This window comes from Mytilus trossulus, chromosome 12 (genome assembly GCF_036588685.1).
Source record: "Mytilus trossulus isolate FHL-02 chromosome 12, PNRI_Mtr1.1.1.hap1, whole genome shotgun sequence".
NCBI lineage: Eukaryota > Metazoa > Mollusca > Bivalvia > Mytilida > Mytilidae > Mytilus > Mytilus trossulus.
The window spans coordinates 12,105,604-12,126,053 of NC_086384.1; the positions used below are offsets into that span (position 1 = coordinate 12,105,604).

The 20,450-nt window shown below is 32.7% G+C and overlaps 1 protein-coding gene across 2 annotated transcripts; it reads left to right on the top strand.

Annotated features, from left to right (window-relative positions):
* The first annotated feature begins 2,211 nt into the window (after positions 1-2,211).
* On the top strand, positions 2,212-13,528 carry LOC134693166 (glutathione S-transferase 1-like). 2 transcript variants are annotated; one of them, XM_063553888.1, is made up of 6 exons: positions 2,212-2,338; positions 4,996-5,138; positions 6,386-6,478; positions 12,007-12,122; positions 12,487-12,597; positions 13,331-13,528. In XM_063553888.1, the coding sequence occupies exons 1-6, from the start codon at positions 2,322-2,324 to the stop codon at positions 13,493-13,495; spliced, it is 645 nt and encodes a 214-aa protein (XP_063409958.1). In that variant the 5' UTR covers positions 2,212-2,321; the 3' UTR covers positions 13,496-13,528. The 2 variants fall into 2 exon arrangements, with proteins under 2 accessions (XP_063409958.1, XP_063409959.1); XM_063553889.1 differs by lacking the exon at positions 4,996-5,138 and having other exon boundaries at positions 2,250-2,338.
* Positions 13,529-20,450: the final 6,922 nt, after the last annotated feature.

Here is a 20,450-nt window from a genome sequence, read left to right on the forward strand (position 1 = left end):
TCAGATGGATTTTCTTCTGGTTCTTCAGTGACATCTCCCTCGGGGGGCTGAACTTCTTCTTGTTGTTCCTTGTGACTGAGATCCATGATGTAGATCAACTATTTGTAGGCAATGTTAGTTCAACTTTGTTGGTTTGCTGCCTAGGACGCACAATCTGTGTTGCGTAGTGTCAAGGTAACAGCTACGAACGATGCTCCGTTGTAATTCCTGTTCAGGAGATGTGTAGACAAGTTGTTGTCAATTTACTATGGTGAGCCGGACTCAACTAGTTTAACCAGGTGACTGCAATCGCAATCTCGATGAATATATAACGAACACAACTTGTTTGATAAATTGTAATTAATATATTCCACCAGAAAGGTTACAAGTAGTCAGTAGATTGGTAAACTGAAAGAAATAAAAATACAATATTTTACAATGTGTACGAATTAAATATGAAAGTTAAATACAAGATTATTAATCGTGTCAAAAACGAAAGTAGAATTTACAGTTCATTTCTCGGAAATAAATAACATACAGTTCGTATGTATTTATAAATCACTTATCTAAAAATATCGGAGTTAAACAGAATAATTTATCACAGTTTATGAATGAATCAAACGTACTTGACAGTGGTATGTCTCGATTTCCTCAGAAAGTAGAAAAGTCGTCCATTTTCCATGCGTTGAAATATTGATGCGGACGGTGTCACATAAATTAAAGGTGGTCGATAAATGCGGTGATTTAAGAAAACGGTCCAGTTCAATTTGTTCCGGATAAAAATGAAAACATGTAATAAACATTAAATGTGGAACAGAATAAACTCCTTAGGGGTCAATTGACCATTTCGGAAATGTTGACTTATTTGTAAATCTTACTTAGTTTGCTGAACATTATTGCTGTTTACTGTAACAGTTTATTTCTATCTATAGTAATATTCAAGATAATAACCAAAAACAGTAAAATTTCCTTAAAATTACCAATTCTGGGGCAGAAACCCAACAGCTGGTTGTCCGATTCATCTGAAAATTTCAGGGCAGATATATCTTGACCTGATAAACAAGTTTACCCCCATGTCAGATTTGCTCTAAATGCTTTTGTTTTTTAGTTGTAAGCCAAAAACTGCATTTTACCCCTATGTTCTATTTTTAGTCATGGCGGCTATCATGGTTGGTTGGCCTGGTCACCGAACACATTTTTAAAACTAGATACCCCAATGATGATTGTGGCCTAGTTTGGTTTAATTTGACCCAGTAGTTTCAGAGAAGAAGATTTTTGTAAAAGTTAACGACGACGGACGACGACGCCGGACGCCAAGTGATGGGAAAAGCTCACTTGGCCCTTCGGGCCAGGTGAGCTAAAAAACTAAGCAACACTACTCTCACCAAAACTGGCTGTGATCACAGAGGGGGTAATCAGATCATATTCCAAATTGGGCAACCGTGGTGTTGCTCATGATATTGCAATTCTTGGTAATAAAACTTATTCGGTAGGTTATATCTAGGAGGAAAAGGAAACGGGATTGTAGTTACGACAATTGGAACGTATCCGTCATCATCTGTGAAACGGATATTCCATTTAACGGTCAACTTGTGATGATGTCAGCGATATCTACAAAGGGTGAATTTCAACTTCGACAATTAGATTTTTTTGGTACTAGTATAAGCATCAACCCTCTATCAAGGAAATCACGATAGGAAATACAAGCCTGAGATATTATATCAACTGGGTGATATGAACTCCGTATGCAGACGCTGCTGGAATATGTTGCTACATATTAAAATGGAAAGTGCCCAATAGGCAAACTGAAATCATCTTTTTTGTCTCAAAGTTTTGTTTTCAAACGACTTTAATTGTCAATTTCTAAATGTAAGTCAAGATAAATGTACAATCAAAGGTATATAATCGAGTTATTCAACATTTTCGTACCTCTCAATGATATAGGCTTAAAGATGATTATCTTAATATTTCGGGAGTCAAGATTAGGGACAATTAACATGTGTTAAAAAAATAAAATGTTTTAAGTTTTAACTTAAAACAATTCTAAAAAAATCAATTCGAATCAATATCTTTTATTTTTAGATACATGTACATGTATCTCATTTACCGAACTTTTTCATCAGCTGTAATAAAAAAATATTGGTTATCTAAAATAATCTAGAAGTCAAGATTGAGGACAATTTTCATTAACTGGTTAATAAATAGATCAATACGCCTTCAGTCCATTAGTCAGGAACTGGTAACCATAACACACGATACTACAAATAAAAAGTAATGCTGTTAAATACTCACTTCACTAAGATGATAATCGCATCTGACCTTTTAAGTTGGCCATCTTCATCATGGGGTCCAGTGGAAGGTAAATTCAAATTTTAGATTTATTGATTTCAATATGTTTACAAGTTTGACATGGAAAATTAATAATGTTTTTTTCATTAATATATGTTTTTACAGTTAACAATATTCTATATCGCGTAGCTTTTACATATTTACACATGATTGTTCAAAGTTTAAGAAACAATGATACGAATTGTATATAAAGATATCAATATAATTAAAATATTGATCTCTGATTACGTTATACTACATATGACATATGTAGTATAACGTAATCAGAGATCAACTAGTATAACGTAATCAGAGATCAACATTTTAATTAGATTGTAAAGATATCAAATGCGAATTGAGTTTTTTAGAGCTGAGGTGGGGAGGGGGAGAGGCCTCTTGATGGAGATTCATCTTTGATAAGTGCATATGCTTTTTTACATTCATCCCTACAACGTTAGTTTAACAGCCACCACACCTTCCTCTTCAAAATCCTGGATTAACGCCTGGATATAAACCGGTTGTGTTTCTGCCTAAATAAGGCCGTTAGTTTTCTCGTTTGAATTGTTTAGCATTGTCATTTCGGGGTCTTTTATGGTATGGGCTTTGTTCATTGTTGAAGGCTGTACGGTAACATATAGTTGTTAATTTCTGTGTCATTTTGTGGTCTCTTGTGGAGAGTTGTCTCATTGGGAATCATACCACATCTTCTTTTTTGTATATGTATGTGCTGTTTATGAAATCATACTAAAGCGATAATGTAGTTTAGTATACTTATGATACTAGTAGTCACATTGTATTTGTATTATATTACATCGCTTTATAGTCTGGCATAATTCTTTATAATGTGCAGTGGCTGATCAAAAAAAATTCATAAGTGGGGGCCCACTGACTGCCTAAGAGGGGGTCCGGTCCAGTAACGCTTCAGTGATTCCCTATATAAGCAACCAAATTTTCCCAAAAAGGGGGGGTCGGGCCCCCTGCCCCTCCCTAAATCCGCCTCTGATGTGGCTCTCGTTGATAATGGTTTTGCTATGCTGTAAATTGTGTTTGTAAAAACGCGGTGAGAAAGTACTGACTGAAGATAAAACTGTAGACTAAATATTGATTGTTAGATGGCTTATACTACCTGGATCTCTTTTATCAGTATTACCTGTCCATTAAGTCAAACGTCATAATAAATTTCCATTAATTGCACAGACATTAAAATAATTGAAAACATAGATAATGTTGATTAATGTCTAGTAGTACCTTTACCGATAAGCGTATATTCGTTTTTAGCCTTTAGTGGCGTATCCAGGGGGAGGGGTCCGGGAGTTGGAACCCGGACCCTTTTTTTCTACGATCAATCCATTTAGATTGGGAAATATGGTTGGTACTCAGTCCCCCTTTATCCTGGGTGAGGACCCCTTTTAAAAATTGCTGGATCCGCCCCTGACCTTAAACAGATTTACAATATGTAAGTTAATCAGGATTGTTATGCCCCACCTACGATAGTCTGTGCGTCCGTTCGCCCGTCTGTCCCGCTTCTGGTTAATAATTAAAAAATGTTGGTTGAGAAAGTTTTTGATGGAGTTGAAGTCCAATCAACTTGAAACTTAGTACACATGTTCCCAATGATATGATCTTTCTAATTTTAATGCCAAATTAGAGTTATAATTATCCAAATTGCATGGTCCACTGAACATAGAAAACAATAATGCGAGTGGGGCATCCGTGCACTGATGACACATTCTTGTTCTTAACTTACTACTTATACACTAACTCATATACATTAGACAATTACCAACCGAACAAATAAGCTGAAGCATAAAATTTTGCTCGAGAAATTGACCTATTAAAATGGAATGATATCTGACAAATCTTCAGATGCAACAGGAATTACGCTATCTAATTAAGGTTCATGTGGACCCTATGGCTAAAATGGCCGTATTTTCACCTCAAAATTTACTCTGAGTACAGACAAACCTGCGCAGCTGTAAAAAAATTCAGGCATAGCATGCCCTAGATAAATGAATTTTAAGTATGTTTTATGTTTTAGAAAAATAAAAACTTACGAGGATTTTGCAGTGCACTTTTTTTCATTTCTCCAGAAGGTGCCAAAATAAACTAAGTTGGGAAACAGGTTTGAGAACTTCCCCTCAGGTAAAAATTAAAGTGAGCTTTTTAAATTGACATGGACATTAGATGGACAATAGATACCTGACAATAATTGGTTATTTAAACTGTGTACCTGAGTGGACCATATCAAGGTAAACTCAAGTGTTTGTTAATTTTATCATCTTCTGCAGAAACGAAAAAAAGTGTACTGCAAAATCCAGTTAATTTATGAATTTTCTAAATCATACAATGCATTTGAATTCTATTTATCTAGGGCATGCTATGCCTTAAACCTTGTCCAGATGCACAGGTTTAACTGTACTCAGAGAAAATTTTGAGGTGAAAACACGGCCATTCTAGCCATAGGGTCCACATGAACCTTAAGCCAGTCTGAGAGTCCAAAACTTTGCATCGGATTTGCAAGGGGTTATAAAACATTTTTTTTTTAATAAAATGTATTTCGTACGTGACATCTAATTCAATAAAGTTTCTCAGTTACTTGTGTCCTTCTATTCAATATAAAGATTAATTGTCATTGTCTTCGCCTTCGAATGTCTATGTTTATGATCTCAACTGATACTTTTTTTTCAGTAAAAGTGCTTCTTACAATTACAAATTAACATACTTCAATGCGAGAGGCCGCGGAGAAGTAGCTCGTTTGTGTTTTGCCGTTGCTGGTGTTAAGTATGAAGATATTCGTATTGAGCAAGCTGATTGGCCTGAATTGAAACCAAGTAAGAAAACTCTGTCAAACCAGGAAATATATATTGTATCTACTGTAGTGGCTGTAATATTTCTTTTAATGGAAAACCCCCATCCTATATTAAGAACAACAAAAAAATACAATACTGAATAATAAAGTAAGGATACTAAACTGATAATTTTGTACGCAAGAATATGTCAAATGCGTATTTCGGCTACGAAAGACTCATCATTGCCACTCGAACCATAAAAGCCATGAAAAACCAAAAAAAGTACTACGCCGAAGAGCATATTGAGGACCCATAATTCCAAAATGTTTAGAAATTACAGCTAAGGGAGCTACCATTTGATTTTTATGGGGGGGGGGGGGGGGGGGGGGGGGGGCTAGGATGAAAAATTTTGTCCTGCTTTTTTTTTAATTTGTAATCTCTGTCCTGCCTTTTTATTTTTTACTCTATTCGGTCCTGCCTTTTTTTTTTTACTAGTTTATCCTGAGTTTTTTTACCCAAATTGTCATCCTGCCTTTTTTTTTACCAAGTTGTTGATCCTGCCTTTTTTTTTACCCAAAACTCCTGTCCTGCCTATTTTTTTCAAATTTCATCCTAGCCCCCCCCCCCCCCCCCCCCATAAAAATCAAATGGTAGCTCCCTAAGGTTATTTATTCTTGGAGATAGAAAAAACTTACCATGAAGTGAGTGTGTCTTAAATACCGTAATGAATCAGTTGTTACCAATGTTTCAAAAGTCTCTTTAAAAATCCAGAAAGTAAAAATTATTGTTGCCTTTGTTCGTTAACTGTTTCATAAGTTTAGCACTCATGCAGGTGTCGTGGTACTAATATCGGCATAACCTATACCTTATTAATTTGTCAAATATCATGTTTGCAGCTCATTTGAAACGTAAACTATCCCCCGCGAGTCATAATGTTAACTTTTTTGTGGAGAATGTGCAAAGCAAACGATCTTTAAAAAAGCATCAAATTATATTCTATACACGGTATTTTATTAATCACCTATCCCACAGAACTATGCCGAAATCATGTTATAACTGAATGTTATAAAGCGTATAATATAATAACAGTAACTACATGTATAATACGCTAAATTCCGATGTTAAAAGCAACTAGCTTATCAACTAGCTTATTTATACCAGAAAATATTAATCCACCACAATTAATCTGGATTATGAATAAAGGCACATCGATTCAAATTAATGAGACACATAGATCGAAGAAATCTCTTCTACAATGTAAATGATTCAGACTCCTATATTTTTTTCAGAGACTCCCCTAGGATTTTTACCAGTTTTAAGTATAAATGGAAATGAATTGACACAAAAATTGGTAATCGACAGATTCCTTGCGGGACAATTTGGTATGTCACTTAAGAATGTCTTATTCCGTATAACCTTTCTAGACAAAGGTGGAATCATATCATTTGGAAAATGGAATCAATTTCACGAAGGTGTAATCACATCATTCTGTTTTGAAATGGAATCAATTTCACGAAGGTGTAATCTTATCATTTTGAAAATGGAATCAATTTCACTAAGCCGTCATCGTATCTAGTTTTTTGGTTTATATATTTTTTGTCAAAAACAAATGAACTGTATTCACTTTTTAACTTTACACAGGATAGTTTGGGACATTTTGAGCTAGCATGTGACCCAATGTCAAAGAGGGGCTAAAGTTACAGAGGAACATTCAAACTCATAGATAGAAAATAAACTGACACTCCATGGCCATTGACACAGAAAAAATCAACAGAAAAAACAATAGTACACAAGACGCAACATAAAAAACTAAATAAACAGACAAAACAATAGTACACAAGACGCAACATAGAAAACTAATCAACAGACAAAACAATAGTACACAAGACGCAACATAGAAAACTAAATCAACAGACAAAACAATAGTACACAAGACGCAACATAGAAAACTAAATCAACAGACAAAACAATAGTACACAAGACGCAACATAGAAAACTAAATCAACAGACAAAACAATAGTAAACAAGACGCAACATAGAAAACTAAATCAACAGACAAAACAATAGTAAACAAGACGCAACATAGAAAACTATTCAACAGACAAAACAATAGTACACAAGACGCAACATAGAAAACTAAATCAACAGACAAAACAATAGTACACAAGACGCAACATAGAAAACTAAATCAACAGACAAAACAATAGTACACAACACGCAACATAGAAAACTAAATCAACAGACAAAACAATAGTACACAAGACGCAACATAGAAAACTAAATCAACAGACAAAACAATAGTTAACAAGACGTAACATAGAAAACTAAATCAACAGACAAAACAATAGTACACAAGACGCAACATAGAAAACTAAATCAACAGACAAAACAATAGTACACAAGACGCAACATAGAAAACTAAATCAACAGACAAAACAATAGTACACAAGACGCAACATAGAAAACTAAATCAACAGACAAAACAATAGTACACAAGACGCAACATAGAAAACAAAATCAACAGACATAACAATAGTTCACAAGACGCAACATAGAAAACTAAATCAACAGACAAAACAATAGTACACAAGACGCAACATAGAAAACTAATCAACAGACAAAACAATAGTACACAAGACGCAACATAGAAAACTAAATCAACAGACAAAAAAATAGTACACAAGACGCAACATAGAAAACTAATCAACAGACAAAACAATAGTACACAAGACGCAACATAGAAAACTTAATCAACAGACAAAACAATAGTACACAAGACGCAACATAGAAAACAAAATCAACAGACATAACAATAGTTCACAAGACGCAACATAGAAAACTAAATCAACAGACAAAACAATAGTTCACAAGACGCAACATAGAAAACTAAATCAACAGACAAAACAATAGTACACAAGACGCAACATAGAAAACTAAATCAACAGACAAAACAATAGTACACAAGACGCAACATAGAAAACTAAATCAACAGACAAAACAATAGTACACAAGACGCAACATAGAAAACTAAATCAACAGACAAAACAATAGTAAACAAGACGCAACATAGAAAACTATTCAACAGACAAAACAATAGTACACAAGACGCAACATAGAAAACTAAATCAACAGACAAAACAATAGTACACAAGACGCAACATAGAAAACTAAATCAACAGACAAAACAATAGTACACAACACGCAACATAGAAAACTAAATCAACAGACAAAACAATAGTACACAAGACGCAACATAGAAAACAAAATCAACAGACATAACAATAGTTCACAAGACGCAACATAGAAAACTAAATCAACAGACAAAACAATAGTACACAAGACGCAACATAGAAAACTAATCAACAGACAAAACAATAGTACACAAGACGCAACATAGAAAACTAAATCAACAGACAAAACAATAGTAAACAAGACGTAACATAGAAAACTAAATCAACAGACAAAACAATAGTACACAAGACGCAACTTAGACCCCGTTCACACTATGACATTTTTATCGATTTAAACTAGACCGATTCATTTAAGATCGGTTTAAGGGCCAATGTGAACGCTGTGAACCGATCTTCAATCGGTCTAAAGTAAAACACCAAAAGAGGTAGTTTAGTTTGAATCGATCTAAAGTAAACCGATCTTTCTTTAAATGTGAACGCAAAGATCGGTTTAAGGGAGCTACCATTTGATTTTTATGGGGGGGGGGGGCTAGGATGAAATTTGAAAAAAATAGGCAGGACAGGAGTTTTGAGTAAAAAAAAAGGCAGGATGAGACACTTGCAAAAAAAAAAAGTCAGGATGACAATTTATGTAAAAAAAGTCACGATAAACTAAAAAAAAAAAAAAAGCAGGACCGGATAGAGTGAAAAATAAAAAGGCTGGACAGAGATTACAACTAAAAAAAAAGGCAGGACAACATTTGTCATCCTAACCCCCACATAAAAATCAAATGGTAGCTCCCTAAACTAGTACGATTGAATCGAAAATAACGTATGCGCATCTACAGCGGCAAAACTGTCTCAGAAGTTCGTTGTTTAAACCTTATTTCTCTTTTAACAGGCTTTTAAAACAAACTGAAAACATTTTGTCTTCGCCGTAGCATAGATTCGAGAAATATGAATCTTCATTTTTTATGTTGATTTTTTCTCTTTTCAGGAACCGCAGTATTTCGTCGTGTTGAAGCTTTGTTGCTACAGTTCTTTTTTTCAAAATAAAAAAAAACTACAATAACACCGGTATCAAAAATTTAACTTGTGATTCAAGAGAACAATAACTTTTACTTTCTTTCAAGTATGTATATCGGTGTATTACATGAATTTCACAAATCATTTCTATGTATACACAATGCTTACAGTTTGACGGGTAAAAAGGTCAGATCAATTGCGTTTTTAATTGTAGTGTGAACGCAGTGGTTCAGATTAGACCGATAGAGATCGTTATGATTAAGGATAATGTGAACTCTACTTGGTTTTATTTAGATCGATTCAAATTAGATCGATTAAATAAAATGCTATTGTGAACGGGGTCATAGAAAATTAAATCAACAGACAAAACAATAGTACACAAGACGCAACATAGAAAACTAAATCAACAGACAAAACAATAGTACACAAGACGCAACATAGAAAACTAAATCAACAGACAAAACAATAGTACACAAGACGCAACATAGAAAACTAATCAACAGACAAAACAATAGTAAACAAGACGCAACATAGAAAACTAAATCAACAGACAAAACAATAGTAAACAAGACGCAACATAGAAAACTAAATCAACAGACAAAACAATAGTAAACAAGACGCAACATAGAAAACTAAATCAACAGACAAAACAATAGTACACAAGACGCAACATAGAAAACTAATCAACAGACAAAACAATAGTACACAAGACGCAACATAGAAAACTAAACCAACAGACAAAACAATAGTACACAAGACGCAACATAGAAAACTTAATCAACAGACAAAACAATAGTACACAAGACGCAACATAGAAAACTAAATCAACAGACAAAACAATAGTACACAAGACGCAACATAGAAAACTAAATCAACAGACAAAACAATAGTACACAAGACGCAACATAGAAAACTAAATAAACAGACAAAACAATAGTAAACAAGACGCAACATAGAAAACTAAATCAACAGACAAAACAATAGTAAACAAGACGCAACATAGAAAACTAAATCAACAGACAAAACAATAGTTAACAAGACGTAACATAGAAAACTAAATCAACAGACAAAACAATAGTACACAAGACGCAACATAGAAAACTAAATAAACAGACAAAACAATAGTAAACAAGACGCAACATAGAAAACTAAATCAACAGACAAAACAATAGTACACAACACGCAACATAGAAAACTAAATCAACAGACAAAACAATAGTACACAACACGCAACATAGAAAACTAAATCAACAGACAAAACAATAATAAACAAGACGTAACATAGAAAACTAAATCAACAGACAAAACAATAGTACACAAGACGCAACATAGAAAACTAAATCAACAGACAAAACAATAGTAAACAAGACGCAACATAGAAAACTAAATCAACAGACAAAACAATAGTACACAACACGCAACATAGAAAACTAAATAAACAGACAAAACAATAGTACACAAGACGCAACATAGAAAACTAAATCAACAGACAAAACCATAGTACACAAGACGCAACATAGAAAACTTAATCAACAGACAAAACAATAGTACACAAGACGCAACATAGAAAACTAATCAACAGACAAAACAATAGTACACAAGACGCAACATAGAAAACTAAATCAACAGACAAAACAATAGTACACAAGACGCAACATAGAAAACTAATCAACAGACAAAACAATAGTAAACAAGACGCAACATAGAAAACTAATCAACAGACAAAACAATAGTACACAAGACGTAACATAGAAAACTAAATCAACAGACAAAACAATAGTACACAAGACGCAACATAGAAAACTAAATCAACAGACAAAACAATAGTACACAACACGCAACATAGAAAACTAAATAAACAGACAAAACAATAGTACACAAGACGCAACATAGAAAACTAAATCAACAGACAAAACAATAGTACACAAGACGCAACATAGAAAACTTAATCAACAGACAAAACAATAGTACACAAGACGCAACATAGAAAACTAATCAACAGACAAAACAATAGTACACAAGACGCAACATAGAAAACTAAATCAACAGACAAAACAATAGTACACAAGACGCAACATAGAAAACTAATCAACAGACAAAACAATAGTAAACAAGACGCAACATAGAAAACTAATCAACAGACAAAACAATAGTAAACAAGACGCAACATAGAAAACTAAATCAACAGACAAAACAATAGTACACAAGACGTAACATAGAAAACTAAATCAACAGACAAAACAATAGTACACAAGACGCAACATAGAAAACTAAATAAACAGACAAAACAATAGTAAACAAGACGTAACATAGAAAACTAAATCAACAGACAAAACAATAGTACACAAGACGCAACATAGAAAACTAAATCAACAGACATAACAAGAGTACACAAGATGCAACATGGAAAACTAAAGACTAATCAACATTCGAAGAGGTGGCATTTGAAAAACTTATGATTTATTTGCTTATCGACAGAAAGATTTGAATTAGTTTATTTATCGCATGTATCAATGTTTTTCAATTGTTTTAAGACGATTCTTTGTATTATAAGAAGATAATAAATGTGATTGAATTATATATATTAATTACAATTTACGTCAGTCCAATATTTTGTTTACCTCCATTTTATGAATGTATTTTATATATACATGTGAGTAAAGATTTTCACAATAACTTAACTTATTTTTGAATGATTAATTTTGACATACTAGGTCTTCTTGGTAAATCTGACCTTGAACGATGTAAGATTGATGAAGTAATGACGACGATAACAGACTTTACAGTGCAACTTTCTGGAACGTTCTTTATCCAAGAAGAGGACGCAAAGGTATACTCTTATATCTATAGTTGTTAATTTCTGTGTCATTTTGGTCTCTAACTTGTGGACAGTTGTCTCATTGGCAATCATACCATGTATCCTTTTTTATATCTTATTTCCGAAACTTATGTGTGTGACACATTAATCTAACTCATAGAACAATGTAACATATGAGAAAAAATGTGATAAAGCTTATTGTGTTTAATTATGCCAAACATAGTTTGAAAAAAAAACCTCAAACACACAAAAAAGGAAGAAAGCTAACATTCACACACGCATTGCTTGTCCGAATGCATCACTATGCCACATACATATTTTTTTAGAGTTCAAACTAAAGGAGTAATCGATTGATATATTTTTAAACATATTGCAGGCTGCTGCTGTGAAAGACATTATGGATACGAAACTTGCCCCAATGATGGCGTACATTGAGAAAACAATGAACGAGAACAAAACAAAGAGTGGTTACATTGTAGGAGGGAAAGTATGTATAATTAATTATGAATCAATGATGGAATAATCAATTATAACTCTTAAAACAAATTGAATACTTATAGGTTTCAAGTACTAGTATTCTTGAAAACCTTGGTAATACAACAGCTAAGAGTTTTTCTTCAATATATGTATATTTTTTTAATGTTAAATGTTAAACCATACGAGGACGACGAGAATGTATCATCCTAAAACATGAATAATTTTCAAAGCAAACGATTTGTAGATTAATTATGGATTTATCGACATAACACAGTCGCTGGCTTATATATAGTACTGTAAAACAATGGTAAATTTATCTTTTGTTCAAATGCGATCATCCTAATATGAAGTTGTCCTATATTTTTTTGTAAGATTTAGCCTTCGTTTGACACGATGAACATACCTTGTATACGTCCATTCAAAACAAGAAGTAGCAACCTAGCTATCAACGACAAAATCATAAAATCACAGACTGAACTGCGAATATCTTTTCTTGCACTTGACTATATTTTGATATAGTTACGAAATTATAAAAAAATGGAATATTGTTAGTATATATAAAATAGAAAAAGATGATAACTTTTAGCTAAAGATGATTTGGATGGGGGTTCTGTGTATTCACATTATTTGTACAACTCTCCTTACTGTTGCCATATTTTGGAAATTCCATGACCTAAATGGTTCGCTAAAATTAATATTTTTATATATAGTATAGTTACAAATTTTATATTGATATGTTTCAGTTATCTGTAGCAGATTTGACTATTTTCAACTGTCTGGAGACTCTTACAAATCTTTCACCTAGAGCCTTAGACGAATACACCAGAATACGAGATCTGAATACAAAGATTGGAATTATAAGCAGTATTGCTAAATATGTGGCAAGTCGGCCAAAAACACCGATTTGATGTATTTAATAACTTTCCGTTCTAACGATTTTCTAAATCAGCATAATTAAAATTGATTTACACGTTTTCCATGTTTATAATGTTTGAAGTGATGTTTTATTTGTCGTGTTATCTTTATTATACCGGATATGTCCTATTGCCGATTTAGACATATTGGGACTGAATGTTGATCCGCTTTGTACTTATCTATCCCAAATTCATGTATTTGGTTTTGATGTTATATCTGTTATTCTCATCGGATTATGTTTAATGCTTAGTCCGTTTCTGTGTGTGTTACATTTAAATTTAATGTTGTCTCTTATGTTTAATTTCCCTCGGTTTTTGTTTGTTTCCCCGATTTTGTTTTTTGTCCATTGATTTATGAGTATTGAACAGAGGTATAGTACTGTTGCCTTTTTTTTTTATAGGTGATACATACAAAGTAAGAAACACTTACACTATCTCCACACATAGTCTTACTCTTTATAGAGTTAATGTTCTTATATTTATGAGATTTAGACACCGGTAAATTATGTTGATTTATAAAAAATAAGATGTGGTATGATTGCCAATGAGACAACTGTCTACAAGAGACCAAATGACACAGACATTAACAACTATAGATCACCATACGACCTTCAACGAGCAAAGTCCATACCGTGTAGTCAGCCATAAAAGGCCCCGATAAGACAATGCAAAATAATTCAAACGAGAAAACTAACGGTTTCTTACTTGTATATACCAGCATTTGTATCATCAGTCCTTACCTCATCTAACAAAGAGAAACACATGGCTCTATGCAAGTTATTGAATAAGGAATACGAAAACAAATTGATTTAGAATCAATCTTGGTCGCAGTTCAAAATGTATAAATTTGAATCATAAAGGTTTATGTTAGACTTATAATACAGTGTAATTGCTTTTTTATGGGAACGGCTCAAAATATTTTAGAGCAGCTCCGTGATTTTAAAATTGAGAATGGAAATGGGGAATGTATCAAAGAGACAACAACCCAACCATAGAAAAAATAACAGCAGAAGGTCACCAACAGGTCTTCAATGTAACGAGAAATTCCGGCACCCGGAGGCGTCCTTCAGCTGGCCCCTAAACAAATATATACTAGTTCAGTGATAATGAACGCCATACTAATTTCCAAATTGTACACAAGAAACTAAAAGTAAAATAATACAAGACTAACAAAGACCAGAGGCCCTGACTTGGGACAGGCGCAAAAATGCGGCGGGGTTAAACATGTTGCTTTTATTAGCCTTTTTTGGCATAATATGCTATTTGTATGTTTTTGGTTGGTCTCGTTAAAAAAGGTTATCTGGGAATATTCAGTTTCTTTATGATAAATATTCAGCAACTGGAAAAATAAGCAAAACATCACTTGTTCTGATTTTGAAATATACCTGAAAATGTATTGCGTTGTTTCTTAAAAATTTTTTGTGTAAAAAACTCATCATAGATACCAGGTCGAAATTTAGTATATACGCCAGACGGGCGTTTCACCTACAAAAGGCTCATCAATAGATATCTAATGACAGCTTTTTCAAGCATAAACATACGTTGAACTAACATCAATGAGACATTATACACTATTTATCATGAATGTTAAATTAAAATAGCTGTGTACTGTGACAGCAGAATATATGGTATTTTTTGGCGTTGCAACAGGTAATTCTTAATAAATTCATATATATTATTTCTATATTGATATATCATACATATAGAAGTGAAGCATCTCTTTTTTAATTATGCATATGATAAGTACGTATGTCTATTGAATTAATTAAGTTTGTTCATTTATACATTAAAAAAAACCACAAATTTGTATACAGTAATTTGTTCATATAAAAATAAGAAGATGTGGTGTGATAGTTCCATAGTTTCGTATGTCCAATCAGAAACAATGTAAGGTTTCGTATGTCCAATCGGAAACAATGTAACGTTTCGTATGTCCAATCAGAAACACTGGAAGGTTTCGTATGTACAATCAGAAACAATGAAAAGTTGTGTATGTCCAATCAAAAACAATGTAAGGTTTCGTCATAAAATATACACCTCTCTCCTCCTTCTCCCCCTCCTTCTCCACCTCCTTCACCACCGTTCATTCCGCCTGAAAAAAAGCATAGTTTTGTGAGAAGTGAGGATTTCAATTCTGAATCATAGTAGATGAGTGATTGATCTGACGACTTTCGTAGTGGGTAAAGGTGAAATACCACCTTTGATTTTTCCCTATAAGTCTTTGTTAAATTGGCACTTTTTAAAAAAATGTACAATATGTACCTTTATTTCAACAAAAGAAATACATGTATAAAGTTTAATCCTTTCCAGTGTTACAGTGAAAATTTCCCACTACATTTCATTTACATTGCATATAAGAAAGTAACCATCACCGGAAGTAAACAACCCAATTTTTACACTGTTATTTACTGGTTACCTGCTTTGGTAACTATGTGACTTTAACGTTCAAAAATGTTTGTTAAGACCAACAAATAAAAAAGAATGATGCTTTCAGACACCCAACATACATGTTTATGACTCAGAAAAAATTGAAGTGCAGGATTAATTTTCTACAACTATCAAATTCTAGGGAATATTTTTTTAGGCCTACTTTCGTATACAACTGGATGTGACGTACCATGATTTGGTGGTATTACACCTAAAGAGTTAAGATATCATTAATATTGTTAGTAATTTATTAAATTAGCATCACGAAAAGATAGTTTCAATTATTTTTTAATTTGATTTACGTCAGAGGTGATACAAAAAGTAGTTACTCTAATTCATTCAAAAGATGTTTTGAAGTGATAACTGAACAAGCCTTGATTTGTTATTAACATGATCATGATTGTTGGTAGACATCTTTGTCAGAAAAGGTCGACATCCTTGTTGGAACCAATAATGCGTCATCAGCTCGTTTCGACATAAGTATAAGGTATATTTCATGCAAAAGTTTATGAAATGCAAAGTTGAATCATTACTCTTAACTTTGCGTTCAGATGTAGATATAAGATATAGGGTCAATTGATTATCGATCATTATACTTATTCATTTCATCTTTTATAATACAAACATAAGAATACCTCAGGTTCAGTAAGGTTGCCTTATATTTTCACCTAACAAATGTCAGTGGGTATCCGCTTACAACTAAACTTGACAACACACGATATGATTTCAATTGTCTTACAGTTAGTGCTCTTTTAATGCTCATTTAATGTACATAAAATGAGAATGGAAATGGGGAATGCGTTGACATGGTTAAAGAGACAACAACATGACCTTTATATAGACCAGTAAACAGGCGAAGGCCACCAATTGATTTTCAGCACAGTAAATCTCGCATCCGTAAAGCTTCTTCAGCTTGCAATTAAACTAAAATATGTACTAGTTCATTGATAATGGACGTCATACTAAACACCAAAACATATAAATGAACTAAACTTCAAAATCATAAAAGACGCACAAAGGCCAGAGACTTCTGACTTGGGACAGGCGCAAACATGCTGCAGAATTAAACATGTTTAGTGAGATCTCAACTTTCCTCTAGAGCTTTAGCCAATGTAGAATAACCACACCAATACCCACATTAAAACTCAGGTTAAAAAAAGTCCGATGTCGTCATAGGTAACAAAACAAACTAAGCAAAATGATAATGATAAATAAATTAAAGGTCCACTAGCAGTTACTTACATGCCAGCTCCAGATTTATATAAACTGTTTGTCTTCATCATATGAAAATCAAGCACAATACCTTCCGCTAGGAGTTAAGTATCATACCATCATAACATATTTGAGAGAACATAACCCGTCGGCAAACATCTGGGTTTAGAATAATGAGTTTATTTCCGATGCATATACTCAATGAGTGAATCAATATTAAAATCAAAATATACCATCTTAAATTACCTGACAACAGTGTCGTAACTATACCACTTCTTAAACATGTTAAAGGTTTGGTTCGGTTTTAAGGTAAGTGTCGACAGCTTTGTGCTTTGTTAATTATATTACCATATCAGATTGGACGTGTTGTCTGCATGTTTATTTGTATTTACGAAAGGTGTTTTTTGTACCGATGATAACATTAAGTAAATATTTCGACTAGTTTGTGATAACGAAAACCCAAGATGTAATAATTGTTCAGTATTACAAAGATTGTTTAGGTAAAATGCAATACGTGTTTACATAATATACACGAAAGAATCGAATAAGTTGAGATATATAAACACCATAAGACGGTGACAAGAGAACATTATCATATAAAAAGGGATGATTAACAATACATTAATTCATACATACATTCCGTGTGTACCAATTTGTGGAATTTGTGATTTTGGAAAAGAGAGGACGAGGATACAAAATATGAAATCTACAAACACTGAATAATAAGAAGGGGGATGAAAGAATATTTTTTTTGTTTTGTTTTGATGCTTCCAAAAATATTACATATGTTGCTATTATTTATGCTGGTTGTAAACATACTTGAAAAACATTACCTGTAGATATTCATATACATGTAAATTTAATCATCCCAGTAACAAAAAGTAAATTCAGATATTACTATCTATGTTTATAAGGAAAATATAACTAGTATTTCATTTCAAAGCATTTGAATGGTGTCTTGTGTGGAAAAAATTGAACATTGCAGCTCTGATAATATACATACTGAATTCGTGAATTCATCTGCAAAATATGAATTTTGAAACACACAGATTTTGTTTTCTGCATTTTACTAGTATGTAAAACTAAACTGATCTGTCCAAGTTTCCATCCTAAAAGTAACAAAATCAGAAAAAAAATCTATATTGTCGCCTTTACGTTAATAGAAAAAAAACCTAGATTTTCTCTATATTTGACATAACACCTACCCGAAAGGGCGATAGAGCAGAATGTTACCACGAGAAAACATTCTCAATCGCTCAGCCATGTGATTGAGACAATTAACACCCCGTATTAGCCAATAAATATATCCCATTTTAACGTGAAGTATAATAATTTCTTATATACCTAGTGCATAGAAAAACAGCGTACTGTAATGTTTTACTTACCCTCAGGAAAATAAAAATAATAAGGAGGTGCATCTTGACACAATATAAATCGAAACAAGAACACCAATGAAATAATTAAAAATGAAGTAATGTATTCCTTCATTGTCGGAGGTGTGAAATAAGACGGGGTGACACTTTCTTACCTATTTTATTAAACATTAAGCCCTTTCAAATCACGCTTCTGGTGTCTAACATTTCCATGTAAGGACCATCAATTAATAAAAAAGTTACAAAACGGAAAATAAAAATGAAATTAAACTTGTGTTCTTGGTGTAAAATTTAATTGATCTGGTAATGTTATTTTAAAGATTTTTTGTCAGTCATTTCCGATTTTCTTGACATTTTAGATAAACATGACTTATGTTGATCTTGTTTCTTTATCAAGGAGAGAAAGGTCATTCTATCTACCTTTTATATTACAAACATAATAATGTTAAAAAAAACCAGGTCATTGATTTTTCATGTTATTTTAGAAGTAACGACATTTTACACGTTCAAACAATATATAATATACATGGGTTTGAAAGTTGCAATCAAATTTGAACCAATGATTAGATTTTAAGTATATATTCTGTGTTTAGGGAATATTTAACGTCCTGTTTGATCCTTTAACATGTTCAAGTAATGTCATTATCCAATAAAATAATAATGTAAATAGTCATATTTTGAAATGAAGAAAAATTGCAATTGGACGTAAAACAAACAACAATCAATAACTTAATCGAATGTATAAAAAGAAAAGATTTTCTTTTGATATTAATTTTCAAACAATACAGCATCGTCCTTGATTGTTTTGTCTTATTCATACTATTCTTTTTTTCAGTTTAGACATTTATTTGGTATATTTTAAGACGATTGTTAGAATAGGATTCTGAACAGAATTTAACATGTTGAATAGATTAGAGAATTGAAACGAGGAACGTGTCAAAGACAGAACAGCTCTATAGAAGAGCAGAACATAGCACAAGGCCACCAATAACGCAGCGACAAAATGTAGGATCTAGAAGTGGGATCACGCTGTCCCCTAAATAAATAATATATACTAGTTCAGAAAAATGGACGCCGAAACATATAAACAACCAGGTTTAAAAAACAATTACTGACACAAAATAAGAAAACTCAAGACTACTAAAGGCTTGAGGTTCCTGACTTGGACCAGGAGCTAAAATGCAGTGTGGGTTAAACAGTGATGTATTTGTGAGACCTTAACCTTCTCCCGATACCTTAAGGCAATGTGGAATAAACAGATACAGAGCAAGCACACAGAAAATTCCGTTTAAAAATGATCAACACCAATTGGCAATGGACTTCGAGCAATGAACATGTCAGTTCAAGCTATTAATTAAACGTATTGAAATATTATGTGTTTATCATTAAAAAAATCCCCAACAATATCTCCCGTTAGGAGTGGAGTAGCATATTTTCATATTATATAAAAGAAGAACGTAATCTGTATCGTACCATTGACTGGTTTTATAGTTAATAAGTTTATTTCAAATGCGAAGACGCTATGAGTGAAGCGATATCAATTAAAAATATCCCATCTTGAATATAATTGATGAAATTATCCTTACTCTTTATCACTTGCCAATAATTTTTTTTGTTAGCCCTTGAGGTAAATAACGAAATTTTGTGGTAAATCTGTGTAAAATATTTCCATAAAACAAGGAATGTGAAATACCTGAATATATAAGCTGTCTAGACGTTGATTTATTTTTATAAATGATGTCCATGTACCGATAAATGTGAGATGCTTTTACTACTTCCTTTATTCTGTTAAAAAAAATACCTTGCTTCCATGCTAAGCGCACGACATTAAAAGTAAGAACAAATACTGGTCGAATCAGAGACAAATGTGCTCGTGTAAAGTGACCTGGCTTCATACAAACTGTTTACCTTGAAATCAACACGTTAAAAACTCCGGC

Coding starts and splice junctions, on each gene's coding strand:
- LOC134693166 (XM_063553888.1), top strand. Junction 6,479..12,006: donor ATTCCTTGCGGGACAATTTG/GTATGTCACTTA, acceptor TTGACATACTAG/GTCTTCTTGGTAAATCTGAC. Junction 12,123..12,486: donor TCCAAGAAGAGGACGCAAAG/GTATACTCTTAT, acceptor AACATATTGCAG/GCTGCTGCTGTGAAAGACAT.